This window comes from Nyctibius grandis, unplaced genomic scaffold, assembly GCF_013368605.1.
Source record: "Nyctibius grandis isolate bNycGra1 unplaced genomic scaffold, bNycGra1.pri scaffold_139_arrow_ctg1, whole genome shotgun sequence".
NCBI lineage: Eukaryota > Metazoa > Chordata > Aves > Nyctibiiformes > Nyctibiidae > Nyctibius > Nyctibius grandis.
Window position 1 is genome coordinate 1 of NW_027167512.1, and position 21748 is coordinate 21748.

A 21748-nucleotide genomic window follows, 5' to 3' on the forward strand; every position below is an offset into this window, starting at 1 on the left:
GAAGCTCCTCGCTGGTCAGTAAAGTCTTTGTAAACCTCTTGATCAGAGTTGAGCAATCACTCAGGTGGGGCTGGAACCAGCACTGGTGGTGTGAGGGTGTCCTTGTCCTGCTGTCACCAGCCCCTGGTTGCTCTCCACTGTTCCCCACTTCATCCTCACCCAACCTTCCAGAAAACCAGCTGCTGTTTCTGTCAGAGACAGCCCCGACACGAGCGTCTCCTCCGGGGTTAAACAGGGAGCTCACAGGGAGAGGGATGGCCTCTGGCTGGTTTTGCTTAAACAAGGTTTGACTCGCACTGAGGAAGATGAGTGTGAAGGAGAGTCTAACTCAGCTGTGGAAACCTGTGTGGGAGAAGGGAGGAGAGAGGGGAGAGAGGAAGGGAAGGGAAGGGAAGGGAAGAGGAAGAGTAGAGACAGAGAAGAGAAGAGAAGAGAAGAGAAGAGAAGAGAAGAGAAGAGAAGAGAAGAGACAAGAATGGAAGAGATGAGATGAGAAAAGAAAGGAGAGGAGAGGAGAGGAGAGGAGAGGAGAGGAGGAGAAGAGGAAGAGAAGAGGAAGAGAAGAGGAAGAGAAGAGGAAGAGAAGAGGAAGAGAAGAGGAAGAGAAGAGGAAAATAAGAGGAAAATAAGAGGAAAATAAGAGGAAAATAATAGGAAGAGAAGAGGAAGAGAAGAGGAAGAGAAGAGGAAGAGAAGAGGAAGAGAAGAGGAAGAGAAGAGGAAGAGAAGAGGAAAGGAGGGAAGAGAAGAGAAGAGACGAAGAGACTGGAAGAGAAGGGAAGAAGAGAAGGGAAGAGAAGGGAAGAGACCAGATGAGATGAGACGCGACGAGTCTGGAAGAGATGAGATGAGGAGAAGAGAAAGAGAGGAGATAATGGAAGGAAATGGAACAGAACAGTATAGAACAGTATAGAACAGAACAGAACAGAACAGAATAGAATAGAATAGAATAGAATAGAATAGAATAGAATAGAATAGAATAGAATAGAATAGAATAGCAGAACACAAGAGAAGAGCTGGTCCGAGGGCTGGAGCATCTCTGCTGCGAGGAGAGGCTGCGGGAGCTGGGGCTGTTCAGCTGGAGAAGAGCAGACTGAGGGGGGATCTTATCAATGCTCACAGATACCTCAGGGGGTGTCAAGGGGATGGGGCCAGACTCTTCTCAGTGGTGCCCAGCGACAGGACAAGGGGCAACGGGCACAAGCTGAAACATGGGAAGTTCCATGTGAATATGAGGAGGAACTTCTTTGCTGTGAGGGTGGCAGAGCCCTGGCACAGGCTGCCCAGGGAGGGGGGGAGTCTCCTTCTCTGGAGATATTCAAACCTGCCTGGACACGACCCTGTGCAACGTGCTCTGGGTGACCCTGCTTGGGCAGGGGTTGGGCTGGATGATCTCCAGAGGCCCCTTCCCACCCCAACCAGTCACTACTGCTGGCAGCCAGCCGGGCCGTCCCCCGTGCCCAGGGTCCCTCCGTCCCCGTGCGCCCGCTGGTGCCGCAGCAGCTCGCCGCGGGAGCCGAAGCCGCGCCGGCACAGGGAGCAGGCGAAGGCGCGGCACCGCCGGTGCAGCTTGGCGTGGGTGGCCAGGTTGGCCTGGGTGCAGAAGGCCCTGTCGCAGTGCGGGCAGGCGAAGGGCCGCTCGCCCGTGTGCACCCGCCGGTGCGCCCGCAGGTTCCCGCGGCGGCTGAAGCCGCGGCCGCAGTCGGGGCACTTGTGGGCGAGCTCGGGCGCGTGGGCGCGCTGGTGGATGACCAGGCTCTCCCTCCAGCTGAAGCTGCGCCCGCAGCGCCCGCACACGAAGGGCCGCTCCTCGCAGGGCACCGCGCCGGGCCCGGCCTCGCCGCCGGCGTGCCCCTCGCGGCGCGCCGGCAGCTCGCGCCGGTGGCGGCAGCGGTGGCCTCGGGGCGGGCAGGAGCAGCCGCCCTCGCCGCCGTGGCTCGCCCGGTGCCGCAGCAGGTCGCCTCTCACGCAGAAGGTCCCGCCGCACTCGGCGCAGGCGTGCCGCCGCCGGCCCCGGTGCTTCTTGTGCGTCAGGAGGTTGCGGTGGTGCCGGAAGGCTTTGCCGCAGGCGCGGCACCGGTGGCAGGGCGCCGGGCGCCGGTGCTCGCCCTGGTGCGCGCTCAGCCGCGCTCTGTCCTCGAAGCTCTGCCCGCACGTGCCACAGATGACGAGCCCCTCGCCCCCCGCCACGGGCACCCCCGGGGGCTGCTCCCCCGGCTCCCACCGCGGCTCCTCAGCCGGTGACACGCACGGCACCCAGCGTGCCCGGTTGCCGTCCTCCGGTGCGCCCTCGCCGGCCGTCCCGCCCCAGGCAGCTGTGGGAACAGGGGCACAGCCGTGGCAGGGGGGTCCCGGCGCGGGGGCACCCCCACCACGCACCCAGCACTGTCCCACCGGCCCCTCGCCCGCCGCAGCCTCCCCTTCCCCCTGCGACACCCCCGGGACACCCGGGGCCGAGGTGGGACCCCCAGACCCACCCGGTGAGGACAGCAGGCAGGGCCCCGCCGGCGGGGGGGGGGGTCTGCGGGGCCACGCTCGGGGCGTCCGCCTCTAACTTACTCGCTCGGCACCGATTGCCCAGCCCGGCGTCCCCGCGGTCACTCACGGGTGCCGGAGGCGTCCGGAGCTCCGCCGTGCCCCCCGCCACAGGGGACCCCCCCGCGCCGCGGCTCCCTGGGCTCCATCCTGTGGGTGAACGTGAACTCGGGGTCTGGGGGGGAGAGAAACGCCTCAGCACCCCCCGCGGAGCGTCACCGGGGGCCGCGGGGACGTGCCCGGGGGATGCCGCCTGCGGGGGCAGCGGGGCCGGGGGGGGCTGTGTCGGGGGGACCGGGGTACCTGGAGCCGTTAATCCTCACACACCGGGGACGGACTCGGCGAGCCCGGGGCGGGCGGTGGGCACGCCGCGGCCCCGCTCTGCGGGGAGAGACGGCAGGTCGGGCGCTGCCCACGCGCGCCCACCCGAGGGGCTCTGCCCGCGGACCCCCGGCCCCGGCTGAGCCCCCCGCGGTGCTCCCGGCCCAGCTCCGTGCCCGGGCTCCCCCGGGGGGCTCGTCCTTACCCAGGCTGGCCACCAGGTCGTAGTTGTCCATCATGACCTCCCGGTAGAGCTCCCGCTGCCAGGCCGCCAGCTCTGCCCACTCGGCGGGCGAGAAGTACACGGCCACGTCCTCGAACGTCACCGCGCCCTGGACGACACAGCGGGGGCTGAGGGGACCCGGGGGGGGCGGCGGCACCGTCCCCTCGCCGGACCCCCCGGGGGGTGTCTGCAGCCATGACCCCCTTCTCCTCCCGGGGACACGGGGCTGGAGCACGCCGAGGGTCCCAAACGCCCCCGTCCTTGGGCTGCTCGGCCCCCCCCGGTCACCAGCGCAGGGACCCCCGGGGCTGCGGTGACCCCCGGGCTGTGGTGACCCCCGGGTTGCAGTGACCCCCCGGGCTGTCCCGGTGGCGCAGGGACCCCCGGGGCCGCGGTGACCCCCGGGCTGTGGTGACCCCCACTCTGTCCCGGTGGAGCAGGGACCCCCGGGGCCGCGGTGACCCCCGGGACCACGATGACCCCCGGACCGTGGTGACCCCCGGCCTGTCCCGGTGGCACAGGGACCCCCGGACCGTGGTGACCCCCGGGCTGTCCCGGTAGCGCAGGGACCCCCGGACCGTCCCGGCCCCGCTCCCCAGCACGCCCCGAGGGTCCGGCTGCCCCCGGGCGAGGGGGCGACACCGGCCCGTGGGACCCCCCCACCCCACGCACGGCCGGGGCCGCATCCAGCCCGGTTCGGACCCCGCCGCTCAGCACCCGTCGGGGACCACCGGAGGGACAGGCCGGGTAAGGGGATGCAGGCGGTTCCCCGGGGGCTCCCGCAGCCCCTCCTGCTCCCCCCGGGACCCCCCGCCCGGCCCCGCTCCGGAGGGTCCCGGGGGTCCCCGTTCGCCCTTACCCGCTGCATCGCTGCCCGGGGCGGGGGGGGGGGGGGGGCGGCACCCCCGGAGGGGCCCCGGCACGAAGCCCCGCGATGGCACCGGCGGAGCCGAGACCGGGGCGGGCCCGGAAGGGGACGGCGGGGGCGGGGATGCGGCGGGGGGGGCGGGCCCGGGCACCGGGGACACCGGGAGCATCGGGCACCGGGCACGGGGGGTACCGGGCACCGGGAGCATCGGGCACCGGGAGCACCGGGGACACCGGCACCGGGCATCGGCAGCACCGGGGGCGTCGGCACCGGGCATGGGGGGGTACTGGGCACCGGGGGCACCGGCAGCGGCGGGGGGGGAGAATCCAGGCACCGGGAATCGTGGGGAGCATCAGCCCCGGTCATGGGGAGCACCGGGTACGGGGAGCATCAGGCCTGGGCACCGGCAGCCCCAAGCACCGGGAGCATCGGCCCCGGGCACCAGCAGCATCAGCCATGGGGAGCCCCGGGCACCGGCCCACCGGCCCCGGGCACTGGGAGCACTGGGAGTATCAGCCCTGCAGGGGAGCCCCGGGCACCGTGAGGAGCAGGGAGCATCAGCCCCGGGCACCGTGAGGAGCGGGGAGCTGGCACTCGGTGAGCCCTGGTGAAGGGATGAGGAGAATGAAAGAGAAGAGGAGAAAAAAGGAGAAAAAAGAAGAGAAGAGAGAAGAGAAGAGAAGAGAAGAGAAGAGAAGAGAAGAGAAGAGAAGAGAAGAGAAGAGAAGAGAAGAGAAGAGAAGAGGAGAAGAAGAGAAGAGAGAAGAAGAGAAGAGGGAGAACCGCGGTGCCACAGGGCACCCTCTCCCCCCCCCACCCCCCGAGGCCCCTGCACCCACATCCCCTCGGTAGCTCGGGGTCTCACGGGAGCTGCAGCCACCCCTGCGGCGGGGACGGGGCTCTGCTGTCCCTGCGCGGCGCGTCCGTGTCCCCGCACGGCCCCACGCCGGTGGGGCACGAGGGGACGCTCCCGTCGCAGGGGGTCAGGCCGCTGGCACAGCACGGGACCACAGGGCATCCAGCGGGCACCTCCTTTACTGCTGGGGGGTCAGGACGGCGGGGGTGAGCACAGAACATCCCACATCACCCGGACGGACACGACAGACCCGGTGTCACAGGACAGCCCGAACGCTCCCGGGGCTCCACGGCCGCCCTGGGTGCCCGGCACGGCCCCGATTCGGGGGGGTACGGCAGAGCTGGGGTGCTGGAGGCAACCCCGGGGGCAGTACCGGGAGAGGGGCTCAGCTCCGCGGGGAGCCGGCACCAGCCTGGCCCAAGCTTTGTCCCAGGGCCAGGCCCGCGGTGGCCCCAGGCAGGGCCACGGCACGGCCACCCCCGAGCATCCCCGCTCCCTGCAGTCCCCCTGCCCTCCCTGTTGCTGTGGCCGCTTGTCCTTGACCCCACAGCTCAGGGGCAGTGCCCAGCCCCTGTGGCCACCAGCCCCTGTGGCCACCAGCCCCTGTGGCCACCAGCTCCGGGCAGGGCGAGGGGGACGCAGCATGGTGCCGCTCCCTGTGAGATGCTGAGGGTCTGTCCCGCACCCCCTGTCCCTCCTCGATGCCACCAAGGCCCCGGCCCACGCCGCCCGCCCTACGGCACGGTGCCGGGCGCGCAGCCGGTGGGTGCCGGGCGCGTGCCCCGGGCGGCCTCGGCCACGGCGGCCGTGCGCAGGGCGCTCTCCGTCTCCAGCAGCCGCTCCCAGTGGCCAACCAGCCCGTGGAGCTGGCACCACTTCATGGCCGTCGACAGCCCGGCCAGCGCCTCGGCGGCTGTGACGGGGCTCCCGGCCTCCGCCTCACCCTCCTCCTCCTCCTCCTCCTCCTCCTCGCCACCCGCAGCCCCCGCGTCCCGCCGTGCCGGTGAGCCGCCCTCGCCCACGGCCGGCTCCGCCGCGTCCATGCCCACGAAGGCCACGAAGTCGGGCTCGCTGAGGCAGGGCGGCCGCGGCACGTCCGCCAGCGGCCCCGGCTCGGTCTCGCGCCGCCCCGGCGGCACCAGGTAGAAGCCGGCCTTGCGGAAGCAGCTCTGCACCGTCGCCGGCCGCACCAGCCCCCAGGCCCTGTGCAGGAGGTAGACGGCGTCCAGCAGCGTCACCCGGCCGGCCACCTCGGCCACCGGGCCCTGCGCCGCCCTGGCCAGCACCAGCGCCCGGTAGTGGCCCTTCAGGTTGGGGATGACGCCGGCGTCCATGGGGTGGGCGACGCCGGCGGCGGGGAAGAAAACCAGCCTGACGTTGCGCAGCTCGTGGCGCAGCTCGGGGGGGTGGGCGCCGCCGCGGGCCACGAAGAGGAGGACGCTGCGGCGGAGGCGGCGGAGCTCCCGGTCCCACCGCAGGAGCCACTCGCGGAAGATGGGCGCCGTCACCCGCGCGTCGGCCGAGCCGGCGTAGGCGACGGGCAGCGCCCGCGGGTCCTCGGGCAGGCAGCGGGGCCGCCGGCTCCGGCCCACCACCAGCAGACGCCGCTTCTCCGTGCCGGTGTGGTTGGCGCAGCAGAGGACGGAGACGCGGGCGCTGGCGCTCGTGCCGCCCCCGGGGGCGGGCACCGGGTACCCGCGGTACAGCAGCCCCGTCTCGCCGGCGCTGAACACGTCCTGGGCTCGGTAGCCGGCCAGCAGGGCGGGCAGCACCTCGCTGACCCAGCTCTGGGCGCTGCCAGCGTCCACCTCCACCTCCTCGCCCCGCTGCCCCTTGAAGACGACGTTGTGGCGAGCTTTCCACTGGCACAACCAGCCGTCGGTGGCCACCAAGTCCCGGCCCGCGCCGAGGGCCAGCTCCTGCGCCTTGGCTTTCAGGACGGGCTCCGAGAGGCGCTCGCCGCGGGCCAGCGCTTGCCGGGACCAGGCGACCAGCGCGTCCTCCACGTCGCCGGCTTCGCCGCGCCGCCGGCGCCTGCGCTTGCGCAGCGGGTTGGCGTGGGTGCCCCAGTCGGCCAGGATCTGCTCCCGGCGCTGGCCGATGCGGCCCGCCTGGCTCCTGGAGATGCCGAAGAGCTTGGCCACGCTGGAGAGCGAGGCGGAGGGCGACTCCAGCGCCGCCAGCAGCCTCACGCGGTCGGCCAGGCAGAGATCCTTCCTCTTGCCAGCGCGGCAGCCGGGGAGCCGGCGCCGGGGGCAGCCCCCTGCAAGAGACGTCCCTGGTCGGGCTCCGTTCGCAAGTGGGGAAACTGAGGCACGCAGGGAAAGGCAGAGGTGGCTCCCTGTGCTGCAGGAAGGAGCCCCCAGCCCCTCTGGCACAGCACCGGCCCCCTGCCCCACCGGACCCGCGAGGGCTGGGGGTGGCAGCCCTGCCAGCAGCGGGACCTGGCACGGCACCCCGGCAGCGCTGCTCCGGGCAGGGCATGGCTGCGGAGCTGCTCACGCCTCCGCACCGTGGAGGGACCTGCCCCCACACCGGAGCCACCGGGGCGCCATCCTCAGCCCCCTGGCACACGTCCCCCTCGCCGGCCAAGGCCAAGGTCAGCTCCCGCGCCGATAAGCGGAGCCGTGAGACCCGGCAGGAGCTGCCCCTGCTCTGCACCCCCCCGCACGCCGCCCTCCTGCCCTGCCTCCGACCTGCCTCGGCGCTACGGCCGGCTGTGCCCATCCCTGCCCACCGCCTCCGGCCGCCTCCTGTCCCTTGGCACCCCGGCTCCTCACGGGCGAGGTCTGGGCTTGGCTCGGGGAGCAGCCGGTGCCCGCCACCGCGCCACCCGGAGCTGGGAGACGCCGGCCCAGGTGATGGGAAGGGGCAGCTCGGCCTCGCTGCGCAGTGAACCTGGCACAGGGACAGACGTGGGCCGCTGCCAGCCCCTGGCAGGGCAGGGGCAGGGGCAGGGGGAGCGCCAGGGGCAGGGGCAGGGGGCAGCGTGCCACTCACCTGTGCCGGGGGCTCGCAGGGTCCCCACCGCGGGCGCAGCCGGGGGGTCCCCCGGGTGCGGCTCTTCGCCCCGCTCCAGCTCCAGGACCAGCTCCGGCTTGGGGCCGGCCGAGCCTGCGCCGGGGAGAGACGGGGGTCTGAGCCCCTGCCGCCACGGCCGCACCGCTCCCACGTCCCCAGGGGACCCCCTCCGCCCCGCAGCCCCCACACGCCCCCGGTGCCATCCTGCTTGGGCACTTTGGGGGGACCCCAGGGTGCCCGGGGCAGGGAAGAGCCGTGGAGCAGCCCCCGCAGCACCCCATCCCCTCCTCGCTCCCCCTGAGACCCCCCTCTGCCACCTCCCTGCCACACCTTGTCCCCCAGGCCACCGCCACCAGCCCTGCTCCGTCCCCGCTGGCCTCTGGCTCCTTCCCACAGTGCTGGAGCCAGGAGGGGCCATTTAACAGCAGCACCCCCCAAGTGGGGGGTCGGGGGGGCTGGATGGGGGGCACACAGCATCCCCATGGCCCTGGGGTGGGGTGGGGTGGGATGGGGTGGGGATGGGGATGGGGATGGGGTGGGGTGGGGTGGCAGGGGGGTCTCTCACCGAGGGAGGCGATCAGCTGGTAGCTCTCCATCGTCACCTCCTTGTAGAGCCCCTTCTGCCACCCCGCCAGCCCCCGCCACTCCTCCGCCGAGAACCGGACCGCCACGTCCTCGAAGCTCACCGGCTCCTGCAAAACAGCCTGTGCCAGCCCGGCTCGGCCCCTGTGCCCCTCCCCGGGCACAGGCCCTGCTCCCCAGGACCCCCCCCCTGCCCCGCACCACCCCCGGCCCGGCCGTACCAGCGGCCCGCAGCCCGCAGCCATCTTCGGGGCGGAGCGGGGCGGAGCGGCGGGGGGGGGCGGGCACCGGGGAGCGGGGGGGGGACGGGGCCGCGGTGCCGGGGCTGTGGGGTGCCCCCCTCCCTGCCCCACTCACAGCCCTGGTACCCCCATGCCCTGACCCCCCCTGCCCTGGCACAAGTGCCCTCTGCAGTGACTGTCCCCCTGCACTGGCCAGACCCCCCCCGCCCTTCCCCACTCCCCCCTTGCAGAGGGGCAGGCAGGCTCCTGGTGCCCGGTGTCCCCTGTCCCCTCCCGGGGGACCAGCCTCTGGTCACCCCAGAATCCCAGAATCAATGAGGTTGGAAGAGCCCTCTGGGCTCATCGAGTCCAACCATTGCCCTGACACCACCATGGCAACTAGACCAGGGCACTAAGTGCCATGTCCAGGCTTTTCTTAAACCCCTCCAGAGATGGTGACCCCACCACCTCCCTGGGCAGCCCCTGCCAATGGCTAATGACCCTTGCTGAGAAGAAATGCTTCCTCATGTACTTGTAGACTGCACTAAGGTCACCTCTGAGCCTCCTCTTCTCCAGGCTAAACACCCCCAGCTCCCTCAGCCGTTCCTCGCAGGTCAGACCCTCCAGACCCTTCACCACCTTGGTCGCCCTCCTCTGCACTCGCTCCAACACCTCAACATCTCTCTTGAAGTCACATCAGGAAGTATTTCACAACCCCCACACAACAGGACAGACGCTGCCGTCTGCATCCCGCTGTGACGCTAACGAAACGCTGACTCGGCTCCACCAGCTGCCAGTGCTCACTGCTCCATCGTTCTGTTATTCAGCTTCATTGTCTACGTAGTTTTAGGGTTTTTATATTTATTACACGATCAGCGTAATAAATAGTTGCTTAAAAAAACGTTCTTCGCCTTGCAGGACGTCACCTTGTTCATTTTATTCGCAGTTATGGGGAGAGCAAACGTTAGAGCATCTTCTGTGACCAGTTTTAAGTAAATGCTTGATGAGTTCAGGAATGATTAGGCAGGTAATTAATTGTGTACGATCTTGCTTTTCGAAAGGCCCCTAAAATGGTAAAACTACCTTTAACCCTGGAGTTCCTGGGAGTAGAAGACTGGCAGGGAAAATTAATGAGTCCACATAGAATGATCTCCAATCCCTGGGCCAGGAACCGCTGAACCACCCCTGCAAGATGCCAAACTTCTGCTGCTGTGGTGACACAAGAGAAATCCCCACCCCGGTGCACCCACCTGGCAGCCGGGGGCGGCTGGGGAAGCAGCCGTGCCGAGCCGTGCCATGCTGTGCCATGCTGTGCCAGGGCACACAGGCACCCGCTGACGCACCAGGGCGGAACCGAGGAGCTTTGATGGGAGCAACGCTGGCTGGGGGCCAGGGGAAGGCCCAGAGCCGTGGCTGCAGGCCTGGCGTTGGAATGAGAAATAAAGGAGCTGGCGAGGAGGAGAGCGTGGGGCGAGGAAGGCTCAGCCCATCCCTGGGGAGGTAAAGCCCAGGGCAGTGGTGGAGTCACCATCCCTGGAGGGATTTAAAGCCGTGTAGATGTCTCCTCCCCATGGCCCTGCAGAGCGTGGTGGTACCACCGGGTGCTGGATGGGCTGCACCCCCCTGGGTACTGACCCCCAGTGCCCCCCTGAAACCTCAAAACTGGGGGATGTTTCTATTTATAGAATCCCAGACTGGTTTGGGTTGGAAGGGACCTTAAAGCCCATCCAGTTCCAACCCCCTGCCATGGACAGGGACACCTTCCACCAGACCAGGTTGCTCCCAGCCCCATCCAGCCTGGCCTTGAACACTGCCAGGGAGGGGGCAGCCACAGCTGCTCTGGGCAACCTGGGCCAGGCTCTCCACCACCCTCACAGCAAAGAATTTCTTCCTCACATCTCATCTCAATCTCCCCTCTGTCAGTTTAAAACCGTTCCCCCTCGTCCTGTCACTCCATGCCCTTGTCAAAAGCCCCTCTCCAGCTTTCCTGTAGCCCCTTCAGGCACTGGAAGGTGCTAGAAGGTCTCCCCGGAGCCTTCTCTTCTCCAGGCTGAACAGCCCCAACTCTCTCAGCCTGTCTCCAGAGCAGAGGGGCTCCAGCCCTCGGAGCATCTCCGTGGCCTCCTCTGGACTCGCTCCAACAGCTCCGTGTCCTTCTGTTGGGCCCCAGAGCTGGACGCAGCACTGCAGGGGGGTCTCCCAAGAGCGGGGCAGAGGGGCAGAATCCCCTCCCTCACCCTGCACGAGGTACGAGGACTCCCACCGGTTTCTGCGCCACCTCTGAGCACAACACACGCCGTGGCCCCAGGTGGCTTTTTTCAGGATGCCCCAGTTGTGCCACCGTCCCACAACGTGCCAGGTGTACACGTGGTTCAGCCGCCGGCAACCAGGGCAAGCGCCGGGCACACGCCAGGGCCGGGGAGGGGCTGGGGAGCACGGGACCGCAAACCTCGTTAGTGCTTTATGCCTCAAAATATCATGAAAAGCCCCAAAGTCGCTTTCTTCTTCCTTCGCCGCTTGGAATGAATCCATGAGGCTGGGAGAGATTTTTCCCAATTATATTTCTGGGATGAGAGCAGAGCTGGAAGGGCCGGGGGAGCTGAAGACGCTGAGGAGTGTCCATCATCCTCCTCGTAACACCCTCAAGGACACGGATTTCTGGGTCTACTCTTTGAGTGCTAAAAATTACGGCGATTCCTTCGCTGCAAACCAAGTGCTGAATCACAGAGTCACAGACTGGTTTGGGTTGGAAGGGACCTTAAAGCCCATCCAGTTCCAACCCCCTGCCACGGGCAGGGACACCTTCCACCAGACCAGGTTGCTCCCAGCCCCATCCAACCTGGCCTTGAGCACTGCCAGGGAGGGGGCAGCCACAGCTGCTCTGGGCAACCTGGGCCAGGCTCTCACCACCCTCACAGCAAAGAATTGCTTCCTCACATCTCATCTCAGTCTCCCCTCTGTCAGTTTAAAACCGTTCCCCCTCGTCCTGTCTCTCCATGCCCTTGTCAAAAGCCCCTCTCCCGCTTTCCTGTAGCAGCTCAGAGTTGGACCACCACCACCATGGTACCTGACTCAAATTCACTATCAGTTTATATAGAAACTAACAAGCAGTTACATCACAAACTTCTCACGAGCTTCTGTTAAAATTCCACTGACTATTTCCATTCCTCTTTCTTCATTTGTCCAGAGTCCACAAAAGTCCATTGTCAGGAGTCCACGAAAGTCCGTTCTTCTCCATTGGCCAGCTGACCTTTATCTCCTGGTTCCACTCCAGCTCCAGCCAACACCCCATCCTCGATGTTCTTGCCGTGACCACCGTCCCGTCTTGACCAGAGTCTGGTTTCCACTGCCGGCGTCTCCTAAGTATTAACCTAAAATAACTCAAGTCTATTTAGAACCTTATTTCTATTAATGCTTATTTCTGAGTGTCCTATATTTCTTTTAAGGTAAAGAAAAGGTTAACCATACATCCCCTTTATTAGAATCATCAGAAATTAATACTTCTAGGCCTGCTTCTCTTTGGCTACTCATTAAGCTTTGACTGTTGATTGGTTCAGTCATAGGTCAGGATTATACAAGGAGCTCTGAGAACAATATCCATGGATTGTGAAAGCCCACCTGTGTTTATCCCATTGACTTATATTTATTATTCTATTCTTAATTCTTTTTCACCTCTATTGATTCTTATCTCCTTAATTCATGAGAACTTCTACAACAATTAAGTGAAGATTTCTACCCCGCTGACCCTGCGGCGGGGCCACCGCTGCGGCTGCACACAGCCCGGGGCAGCCGAAGGGGGAAGAGCTGCAGGTTGGGCTCTTAAAACCGCTTCTGTCCTCTCCAGCAGCCCAGCTCGGGTGATTTAGTGGCTGCCCTTCCCCAAGCAGCGCGCTGTGCCTTAAAAGGAAACGTCCCTTCGGTGAAACACCGAATCCAGGCCCCGAAAAAGAAACATAAACTCATAAAAGGTCTGAGTAATGGAAGGTTTTTCTCTTCAGAGAAAGAAACAGCTGGCGGAAGGGATGGGGGAGCTTAGGAGGCCATTGTGTGCTCTGTTGTTCTTTTGATTACACGCTCGGTGACTGCAGTTATGGAACAGGCAGAGAAAAACAGCGTCTGGTGTGAAGGCACCAGCTGGAGCGATGCAAACCCTGCTCTGAAGGGGGAGAGAGAACCGCAGCCACGGCGAGCAGGGGGATCAGCTCTGAGGGACGGCGTTAGAGGAGAGAGCAAAGCTCGGCTCCACGCTCTAAAGGACCTGATGGACACGGGAAGGTGATGAAGGCAAAGGAAAACCCACCCTGTTTCACGCCGAGCAGGAGTGACGTGCAGCCTCCTGGGTCTAGAGGGGATTTAGGAAGGAGAGACGTTGGGTAAGACAGGACAAACAACTCCACGTCTGTTGCTTGTAGTTTCCAGGAGGCTGCTTTAATTTTGGAGGGGGGTGACGGTGAGCAATTCTCATCAGAAAGAAACAGGCCTTCTGCCAAGGAACACAAGAGCGAGAGGTCTCACAAGGAACACAGCAGAGTGGTGGGAACACGTTTGAAGCTTCCAGACGTGTCTGATTCCCACCCTTGTGTTTGCTTTTCACAAGTTTCACCACGATCCAGCCCCTTTGTAATTAAAATCTTCACAACACGCTTCCCCTCCCGCCTGCTCCCGCTGCAGCCCTCGCCGCGGCAGCGCAGGGAAGGCAGGATGGCAGCTGGAGGCCACAAAGGTCTTGTGGAGGTTTATTTTGAAATGACACATGCGATAAACCCCTCTGCTGTGGGAGGTGGCCGTTGGGACGTGACCTGCCCGCGGCCGGGCGCAGGCACGCTGCCATCCCAGCCGGTGGCACCTGCCTCTGACTCAGCAGGGAGAGGCCCCGGGGGCAGCTGGCTGGCATGGAGCCGCTCTCCAGAGAAGTCCACGAGCGCTTTCCCTCCCACGAGGGACGAGGGCGGCCGGCGTGTTCGCAGGAAGCCACACAGCACGTTTCTCCCCTGGTTTGTCACGTTGCCAGAGCCCCCGTGCGTGGCCACGCTTAAGTCAGCTGGCAAAACCCCGAGGAAACGTGCGACTGCTCCCTGCCCCACCTTAATGCTTCGCCAGGGGAGGGTCAGGTTGGACATGAGGAAGCATGATGGGTGACTCCTGGCATCTGCGTTGGGTTTTGCCCTCCTCTCGTGGCTTTGGCCTGTCTCCTGGGCATGCCCTGGCTGCTGCTCACCCATTGCAGAATCCCAGAATCAATGAGGTTGGAAGAGCCCTCTGGGCTCATCAAGTTCAACCATTGCCCTGACACCACCATGGCAACTAGACCAGGGCACTAAGTGCCATGTCCAGGCTTTGCTTAAACCCCTCCAGAGATGGTGACTCCACCACCTCCCTGGGCAGCCCCTTCCAATGGCTAATGACCCTTGCTGAGAAGAAATGCTTCCTCATGTCCAACCTGACCCTCCCCTGGCCAAGCTTGAGGCTGTGTCCTCTTGTCCTAGCGCTGGTTGCCTGGGAGAAGAGGCCGACTCCCACTGCGCTACAACCTCCCTTCGGGTAGTTGTAGACTGCACTAAGGTCTACAACTCAAGATACTCTTCCTGCCCCCACGCTGCTGATCCAGGAGACGCTGGAGACACAGACTACCCCATCATACGCCTGCTCAGACTGTTTGCGTGTGGAGGCTCCCAACAGCCAACCCGCTGTGCTGTAAAATACGATTTGCTGCTCTATGCACCCCCCCCTCAGCCCGTTTTGGGACAGAGCAGCATAAAACCTGCAGGCCCAGACGCCTCCCACCACAGCAGGCTCTCTGACCTCCGCAGGCTCGAGCAGCTCCACTTCAACCTCAGCCACTTCCTCAGCACTCGCTTTCCTCTCGCCTCTCCTTTGGCAGAGGCGGGTTCACCAACGCCGCGAGGTCTGCCCCGGTTGCTGCCCCTTTTTGTCGCCCTTCAGGGCGAGGGGGAGCACCGACCTCCGCTCTCCCACGGCCGTTTATCACCCGTGCCGCGCTCTGTGTGCGGCTGATAACCGCTATGAAACATAAACACCCGCTCAGAAGTTTTGTTTCAAAGGCTCCTTTCATTCCAGACGTCCTCACGTGGTTTCCTTTTATAGAAACAGCGGATTTTTTCGTTTAAACCCAGAACAGTTTTCCAAATCCCAGCGATCCCGAGGCCACAACGCAGCAGCTGGTGCGAAGGGCTCAGCAGGAGCGATGGCAAACGCTCCCTACTCCGGGAGCACAGCGGGGTCACACGAGGGATCAGTCTCTGCATCTCAGATTTTAAAGTGCTGCTAAACGCAGCTTTGACTCGGTATTACCAGTAAAGGGGCAAACACGACGCTTTTAACATCCAGGCGGGTTTAGGGAGAGTTCCTCTCGCTGCCAAGATGCGCTTCACTGCGGAACTGTCACACACGCACCGAGTCACCCTGCCTGCAGAACCTGTTCTGCTTCTGAAAGGTCCTTGTGCCCTTCTGTGTCACCTGCGATGGCCCCTGGCCTCCTGCCATGTCCAGTTCATCTGCTGGGGCTCTGGCTTTTGAATAAGAGTTCTTACTCCCCCAAAACCACGAGCTTCGCTGGACTTCCACGAGGTTTTCTTGAGAAACACTCCTGACCTTCTTCAAAACCGTGGGTACAGTGATCCTAGGAGGTCACATACGCTTGGCAAAACTCCTCTGTGTGATGTGATAATGGTGCTAACGCGGAGGACAGCGCACGTCCTCCGGGACTTCTCTCACACCAGCACCGGGGAACACGCACGGGCAGACTTGAAAGGCTCCTTCCACGGCGTCACCCAGGCGCGAGGAGGTTCCTGGTTCTAACCCAGGCAAATCACAGCTTGACCTGCGGCTGGTTCCTCCAGCCATCACCCCCCCACCGCCATGTAGAGCCGCCCCCCACCCTATCTGCGCTCAGCAGGGTCTCCAGACCCCGCACATGCTCCCCAGGCTGCCAGGCCGTACCCGCCGGGCCCTCAGGGCATGCTAGCAGGCCTACAAGCAGGCCGGCCACACCAGGCCAGGCCAGGCCCTGCTGGGCCTCACCCACACGGCAGGGCCCTGCCGTCCATTGCAGCGGCCCGGGCTGGTGGTGGCGGCCGCAGTGGCCGGGCTCCAGCCCGAGGGGAGCGCCCTGCGATGGCAACCACCTCTGCGGGGCCGGGGAGGGGGAGCGCGGCGGCCGGGCCCAGGTGATAACGCAGCGCCCAGAGCCGCAGGCCGGTCCTCCCGGGTAGGCCGCGTTGCCATGGCGACAGCAGCCGCTCTAGCCCACCACCACCACCGAGCGCGGCCTCGAGACCCCCAGAGCGGGGGTTGCTATGGCGACGGGGGGGCGTGTGGGGGCGGGACTAAGGCAGGCGTTGCCATGGGAACGGTGCGGGAGGGGCGGGGCGGTTGCCATGGGGTGGAAGGGGCCAGGGGCACGTTGCCATGGCGACGGGTGACGCCACGAGGGCCAGGCCCAGGCGCTGCCATGGGGTTGTGCCCCCCCCAGGCCCTGCGGAGCCCCCGGGACCCCCGGGCACCCCCTGCCCGGGGAGGAGCGGGGCAGGAGGGTCCCCGGGAGGGACCGGGCCCTGCCCGCCCGCTGGGGGTGGCCCCGCTGGGAGATGTCCGGGGGGACAGCCACCGGGGTGGGGACCCCTCCCCACCGGGCCCCCCTGGCAGCCCCCCGCCCCAGCGATGGTGGGAAACGGGGCAAAGAGCCCCAAAACGTGTCCGCGGCCCTGGGAGGGGCTCAGGGCCTGCTCCAGGGTGGATCCCCCCCGCAGCAGGGCCCGGTAGAGCCGTGGCCACCGGTAGCCCCGTGGGGATCCCCCCTGGGCTCGGGGTGCTGCCGCCTGCTAGCCCAGCGTGGCGTGGGGCGAGCTCAGGGGGTCCCTCCGAGCCAGACCCCGGCCCCGCAGACCTCTCGCCGTGCTGACACGGGCTCTGCCGAGACCCCTCCGAGCATCCCCCTCCTCCGGCTCCGGTGCTCGGCGAGGCCTCACCGGAGCTGCTGCCCGGCGGCGGGGTTTGGCTCCGCGGCTCTGCCCACGCGCGTGGGCTGCGCTCCGACAAGCGCCGGCGGCTTCTCGGCCTTTCTGGGTAATTCCGGGCATCTCCCCCCCGGGCCGGAGCTGCGGCGGCTGCCTGGCCACGCCGTCCGTCTGTCTGTCTGTCCGTCGGCGTCTCCGGCGGCGCAGGAGCCCCTCCGCGTGTCCCTCATCCCCCGTGGGTTTGTCCCGGCTGTTATCTCGCCTCGTCCCTGGAGTTTGATCGCGGCGAGGCCATAAAGAGCGGAGCCCCCGCGGCGAGGGGGGGAACGACCGGGCGGCCACGGGGACAGGGACGGGGACGGGAACGGAGCCCGGGCAGCGCGGGGGGGGGCAGCACCCCCGGGGCGGCGGGGCCGGGGCAGAGAGCGGGCGGCCGCCGCGCAGGCGGGTGAACAGAGCGTGGGCAGGTGAGTGGGGGGCAGAGGGGGGTCTGGGGGCTGGCGGCAGCTGCCTCCCAAGGCGGGGCTGCTCCGTAGGGAGCTGGGACACCGGGGGTCCCGGCTCACCCACCTTTTGTGGGGTGCTCGGCTCTGGGTCGGGGTCCAGCAGCCACCCTGGGGTGGGTGCAGACCCCCCCTGCCACCCTCATGCCCTGCCCGGCAGCCGCGGCGTGCGGGTGCTTAGGGGTGCCAGGGCAGCCCCAGGGCAATGGGGGGGCGGCCGGGCAGGCTCCACGGGGCTGCAGGACCCCCCCATGGCACGGGGACACTGCCAGGGTTTTGGTTGTCCCCCCGTGCCCCCATCCCGCTGGTGGGGGCTGAGAGCTGCCGTCCGTGCACCCCTGCTCCTCTCCCATTAACCACCGCTGTGGGGTTTGCTGGGACCCCACCGGGCTGGGGGCTCGGGCTGGCAGCAGAGACCCCTCAATGGGGGGCACTGTGACCGCGGCTGGACCCCAGCGCCCCGACGGCTCCCTCCCGGGGGCTGGGGGCTCCCATGGGGCTGGTGCTCAGCACCCAGCGGGGTTCATGCCCCCCCCGGGATGGGAGAGCTGGCACGGCACGGCCCGGCTTGTCACGGTGCACTGCCCGCCTCTCCGGCGCAGCGTTGCGGGGCAGGACGGCGTGTGCTGTTCTCCCCCCGCGGTGCCCGTGCCAGCTTTTGCCGTGGGGCAAGCGCCAGGTCTGCACCAGAGGCCGCGGCAGAGCGCGGGGATCAGCTGTTCTCTGTCCCCGGGAGCAGCACCGGTCACGGCAGGGACACGGCCCCGTGGCCGACCGCCCCCTCTGCCCCCAGGTCCCCCGGGGATGTGGTTGCTCCGGCTCCTCGGGGCGCTGGCCGTGCTGGCCGTGGTGGCCAGCTCCGGCCCCAGCCCCAGCCCCGGCCCCACCGTGCCGCCGCCGGACAAGGCCTCCATCTTCGCCGACCTGTCGGCGGCGGAGCTGCGCGCGGTGCGGGCCTTCCTGCTGAGCCGCCCCGAGCTGGGGCTGGCCCCGAACCGCGGCGAGCCCCTGGCCAAGAACACCCTGTTCCTGGTGGAGCTGCTGCCCCCCAAGAAGCGGGCGGCCCTGCGCTACCTGGACCAGGGCGGCCCCCGGCCCCGGCGCCAGGCTCGCGCCGTCGTCTTCTTCGGGGGGCAAGCGGAGCCCAACGTCACCGAGTTCGCCGTGGGACCCCTGCCCCGGCCCCGCTCCTACCGCCCGCTGCGCTTCAAGGGGGGCCGCGCCGTGCCCTTCGCCGCCCGGCCCATGACCCAGCTGGAGTACGAGCTGCTGCACCGCGCGCTGGCGGAGGCCCTGGAGCCGCTGGACCGGCTGCTGCGCGACGCCACCGGCTTCTGGTACCACAACTGCTCCCGGCGCTGCCTCACCTTCTCGGACATCGCACCGCGGGGGCTGGCGCCGGGCGAGCGCCGCAGCTGGCTGGTGCTGCAGCGCTTCGTGGAGGGCTTCTTCCTGCACCCCGTGGGGCTGGAGGTGCTGGTGGACCACGGCGACGCCGACCCGCGGCGCTGGGCGGTGCGGCGGCTCTGGTACAACGGGCGCTACTTCTCCAGCCCGCGGGAGCTGGCCGAGAGCTACGAGCGGGGCACGCTGGCCGTGGCCCGCCTGCCCGAGCCCCCCGCCCGCCAGCTCTTCTCCAGCTACGAGCCCCGCGGGCGCTTCGCCACCGGCACCCCCACCGACGTGCACGGGGCCAAGGTGTGCGAGCCGCAGGGCCGGCGGTACCGGCTGCGGGGCAACCTGCTGGAGTACGGGGGCTGGAGCCTGGCCTTCCGCCTGCGCTCCTCCGCCGGCCTCCAGCTCTTCGACGTGCGCTTCGACGGCGAGCGCGTGGCCTACGAGGTGAGCGTGCAGGAGGCCGTGGCCTTCTACGGCGGCCACACGCCGGCCGCCATGCAGACCAAGTACATGGACGCCGGCTGGGGCATGGGCTCCGTCACCTACGAGCTGGCCCGCGGCATCGACTGCCCCGAGACGGCCACCTACGTGGACGCCCACCACCTCTACGACGCCGACGGGCCCGTGCGCTTCCCCCGCGCCATCTGCGTCTTCGAGCTGCCCACTGGCGTCCCGCTGCGCCGCCACTTCGACAGCGACTTCCAGGGGGGCTTCCACTTCTACGCCGGCCTGGAGGGGCACGCGCTGGTCCTGCGCACCACCTCCACCGTCTACAACTATGACTACATCTGGGACTTCCTCCTCTACCCCAACGGCGTGATGGAGGCCAAGGTCCACGCCACCGGCTTCATCCACGCCACCTTCTACACACCGCAGGGACGCCGCTACGGCAGCCGCGTCCACAGCCACCTCCTGGGCAACCTCCACACCCACCTGGTGCACTACAAGGTGGACCTGGACATCGCAGGTGCAGACCCCACCACCACCCTGGCGCCTCCCCGGCTCCGGGATGGGGTGGGACCCCATGCCAGGGGGCTCGGGACCCTCATCCCCAGGGAAGTGTTGACCTCTGGGCACCACCTGGACCCTCTGAAGATGAAGCCCCCAAGGGTGGCATCTCTGTGGGGGCTTAGAGGTGGGGTGGGACCCTTGTCCCCAGGGCAGCATTGACCTCTGGGCACCACCCGGACCCTCTGAAGATGAAGCCCCCAAGGGTGGCATCTCTATGGGGGCTCAGAGGTGGGGTGGGACCCCATGCCAGGGGGCTTGGGACCCTCATCCCCAGGGCAGCGTTGACCTCTGGGCACCACCCGGACCCTCCGAAGATGATGCCCACAAGGGTGGCATCTCTGTAGGGTCCCAGCCCCGTGCCCCAGGGCCGAGGGGTCACCGGGTGGGATGCCGGCGAGCCCTGGGACCCCGCTCACGGCCTCTCCGCTTACAGGCACCGGCAACAGCTTCGAGACGATGGACGTGCGCTTCGAGAACATCTCCAACCCCTGGAGCCCCGGCGCCCGCGTGGTGCAGCCCTGGCTGCACCGGGAGCCGCGCCGCAGCGAGCGCCAGGCCGCCTTCCCCGTGGGCAAGGCCCTGCCACGCTACCTGCTCTTCCACAACCCGCGCCGGCTCAACCGCTGGGGCCACGCGCGCAGCTACCGCATCCAGCACCGCTCCCACGCCGGGCCGCTGCTGCCGCGCGGCTGGCAGGAGGAGAAGGGCGTCTCCTGGGGCAGGTGGGGCGGGGGGTCCCCGTGGCACCAGGACGCGGCTCCTGCCAGCCCTGAGCGTCACCCATGGGGACCCTCCTCATGCCCTTGGCTCCCTGTCCCCACCCCGGGAGCCCCCCTGAGCCGGTCACATCCATGGCTGCCACCACCCTTGGCTGCGGGGTGACCCCCGGAGAGACCCCCCCGGTTCCTGCCAGGGCACCCCAGAGCAGGCGGTGGCACCCACGGGGGTCCCAGCTGTGAGCACCCAGCTGAAGGGGACCGCGGCTCCCCCGGCCTGGCACAGTGTGGGCTGCCATGCTGAGCCCCCCTCGCAGCTGGGGACCCCCCTGGGACCCCTCACCCCCCGCCAACCCCACGTGGGTGGCGGGTGGCACAGCCAGGGGAGCCCGGGCAGGGGTGGGAGATGGGTGCTCCCCCCGCCCCGGCACCCACGCTGGGGGTCTGCTCCCGGCGATGGGCCTGATCCTGCCCACCCCCCCCCTCGCAGGTACCACCTGGCCGTGACGCGGCACCACGAGAACGAGCCCAGCAGCAGCAGCATCTACGCCCAGAACGACCCCTGGGAGCCCCTGGTCAGCTTCGAGGGCTTCCTGCGCAACGACGAGGCCATCGAGGACCAGGTGACAGCCCGGGGACACGGGGACCAAGCTGGGTGGGGGGGTGGCAGGTGCTCGTGGCGGGGGGGGGGGGGGTCTGCCATGCCATGTGCCCCACCGACGGCCGCCGTCCCACCGCTGCGCAGGACCTGGTGGCCTGGGTGACCGTGGGCTTCCTGCACGTGCCGCACGCCGAGGACGTCCCCAACACGGCCACCCCCGGCAACGCCGTCGGCTTCTTCCTGCGCCCCTTCAACTTCTTCGACGAGGACCCCTCAGTGGCCTCGCGCGGCCCCGTCATCGTCCGCCCGCTGGACGCCCCCTCCCGCCTGCACATCCAGCGCTGGACCCCCGCCAGCCCCGGCCCCTGCGTCCACCCCGAGCCCTTCACCTACAACGGCACCTACTGGCACGTGTGACCCCGGGGGCACCCCGTGGTGGCACCGAGCACATCCCTGGGCTCAGTAAAGGCGATGCCACCACCTCCTCCGGCCCCGTCTCTGTCCCATCCCGTGCTGCAGCGCTGGCACCACCGCGGGCACCGACACCGGAGCGCCCTGCCCCGCTGGTGCAATATTTAATTACGCCGTTCAAGGTTGCCCCCCCCCCCGCACCCACCCCCTGCCCTTTGCACCCCTGGCACTGCCCATGTGGGACGGGTGCTGGCATCACCCCCCGTGCCCCCCGTCCCGTCCCCCTCCCCACGGCACCGTCCCGGGGGCCGCGGTGGCTCCGCTGTGTCCCGCAGCGCAGCCGCAAGCAGGGCCGGGGGGGTCTGTCCGGTTTATTGGGGGCGGGCGGCGCGGGGCGGGGGGGGCACCTACCGCGGAGGCGACATGCGGGGAACGGCGGGACGGGCACACGCGGCGCCCGGCTACGGGACGACGGCACAAACACGGCACACGCTAACGGGGGGCA

General features: G+C 67.4%; 3 protein-coding genes across 3 annotated transcripts; 1 reads left to right on the plus strand and 2 right to left on the minus strand.

The window, feature by feature from the left end:
* Positions 1-6: 6 nt before the first annotated feature.
* Positions 7-8651, minus strand: LOC137677316 (zinc finger protein 316-like). The gene is made up of 5 exons (XM_068424610.1): positions 8390-8651; positions 7804-7917; positions 5542-7066; positions 5054-5151; positions 7-2315 (listed from the first exon to the last, which is right to left on the minus strand). Exons 1-5 carry the CDS (start codon positions 8649-8651, stop codon positions 1426-1428), a joined length of 2889 nt encoding a protein of 962 aa, XP_068280711.1. The 3' UTR covers positions 7-1425.
* LOC137677319 (zinc finger protein 620-like) lies at positions 2229-4027 on the minus strand. The gene is made up of 4 exons (XM_068424612.1): positions 3939-4027; positions 3062-3188; positions 2560-2710; positions 2229-2315 (listed from the first exon to the last, which is right to left on the minus strand). Exons 1-3 carry the CDS (start codon positions 3945-3947, stop codon positions 2598-2600), a joined length of 249 nt encoding a protein of 82 aa, XP_068280713.1. The 5' UTR covers positions 3948-4027; the 3' UTR covers positions 2229-2315; positions 2560-2597.
* Positions 8652-17830: 9179 nt separating the features above from the next.
* On the plus strand, positions 17831-21331 carry AOC1 (amine oxidase copper containing 1). The gene is made up of 4 exons (XM_068424613.1): positions 17831-19471; positions 19949-20237; positions 20722-20854; positions 20977-21331. The coding sequence occupies exons 1-4, from the start codon at positions 17911-17913 to the stop codon at positions 21247-21249; spliced, it is 2256 nt and encodes a 751-aa protein (XP_068280714.1). The 5' UTR covers positions 17831-17910; the 3' UTR covers positions 21250-21331.
* The last annotated feature ends 417 nt before the right edge of the window (positions 21332-21748 follow it).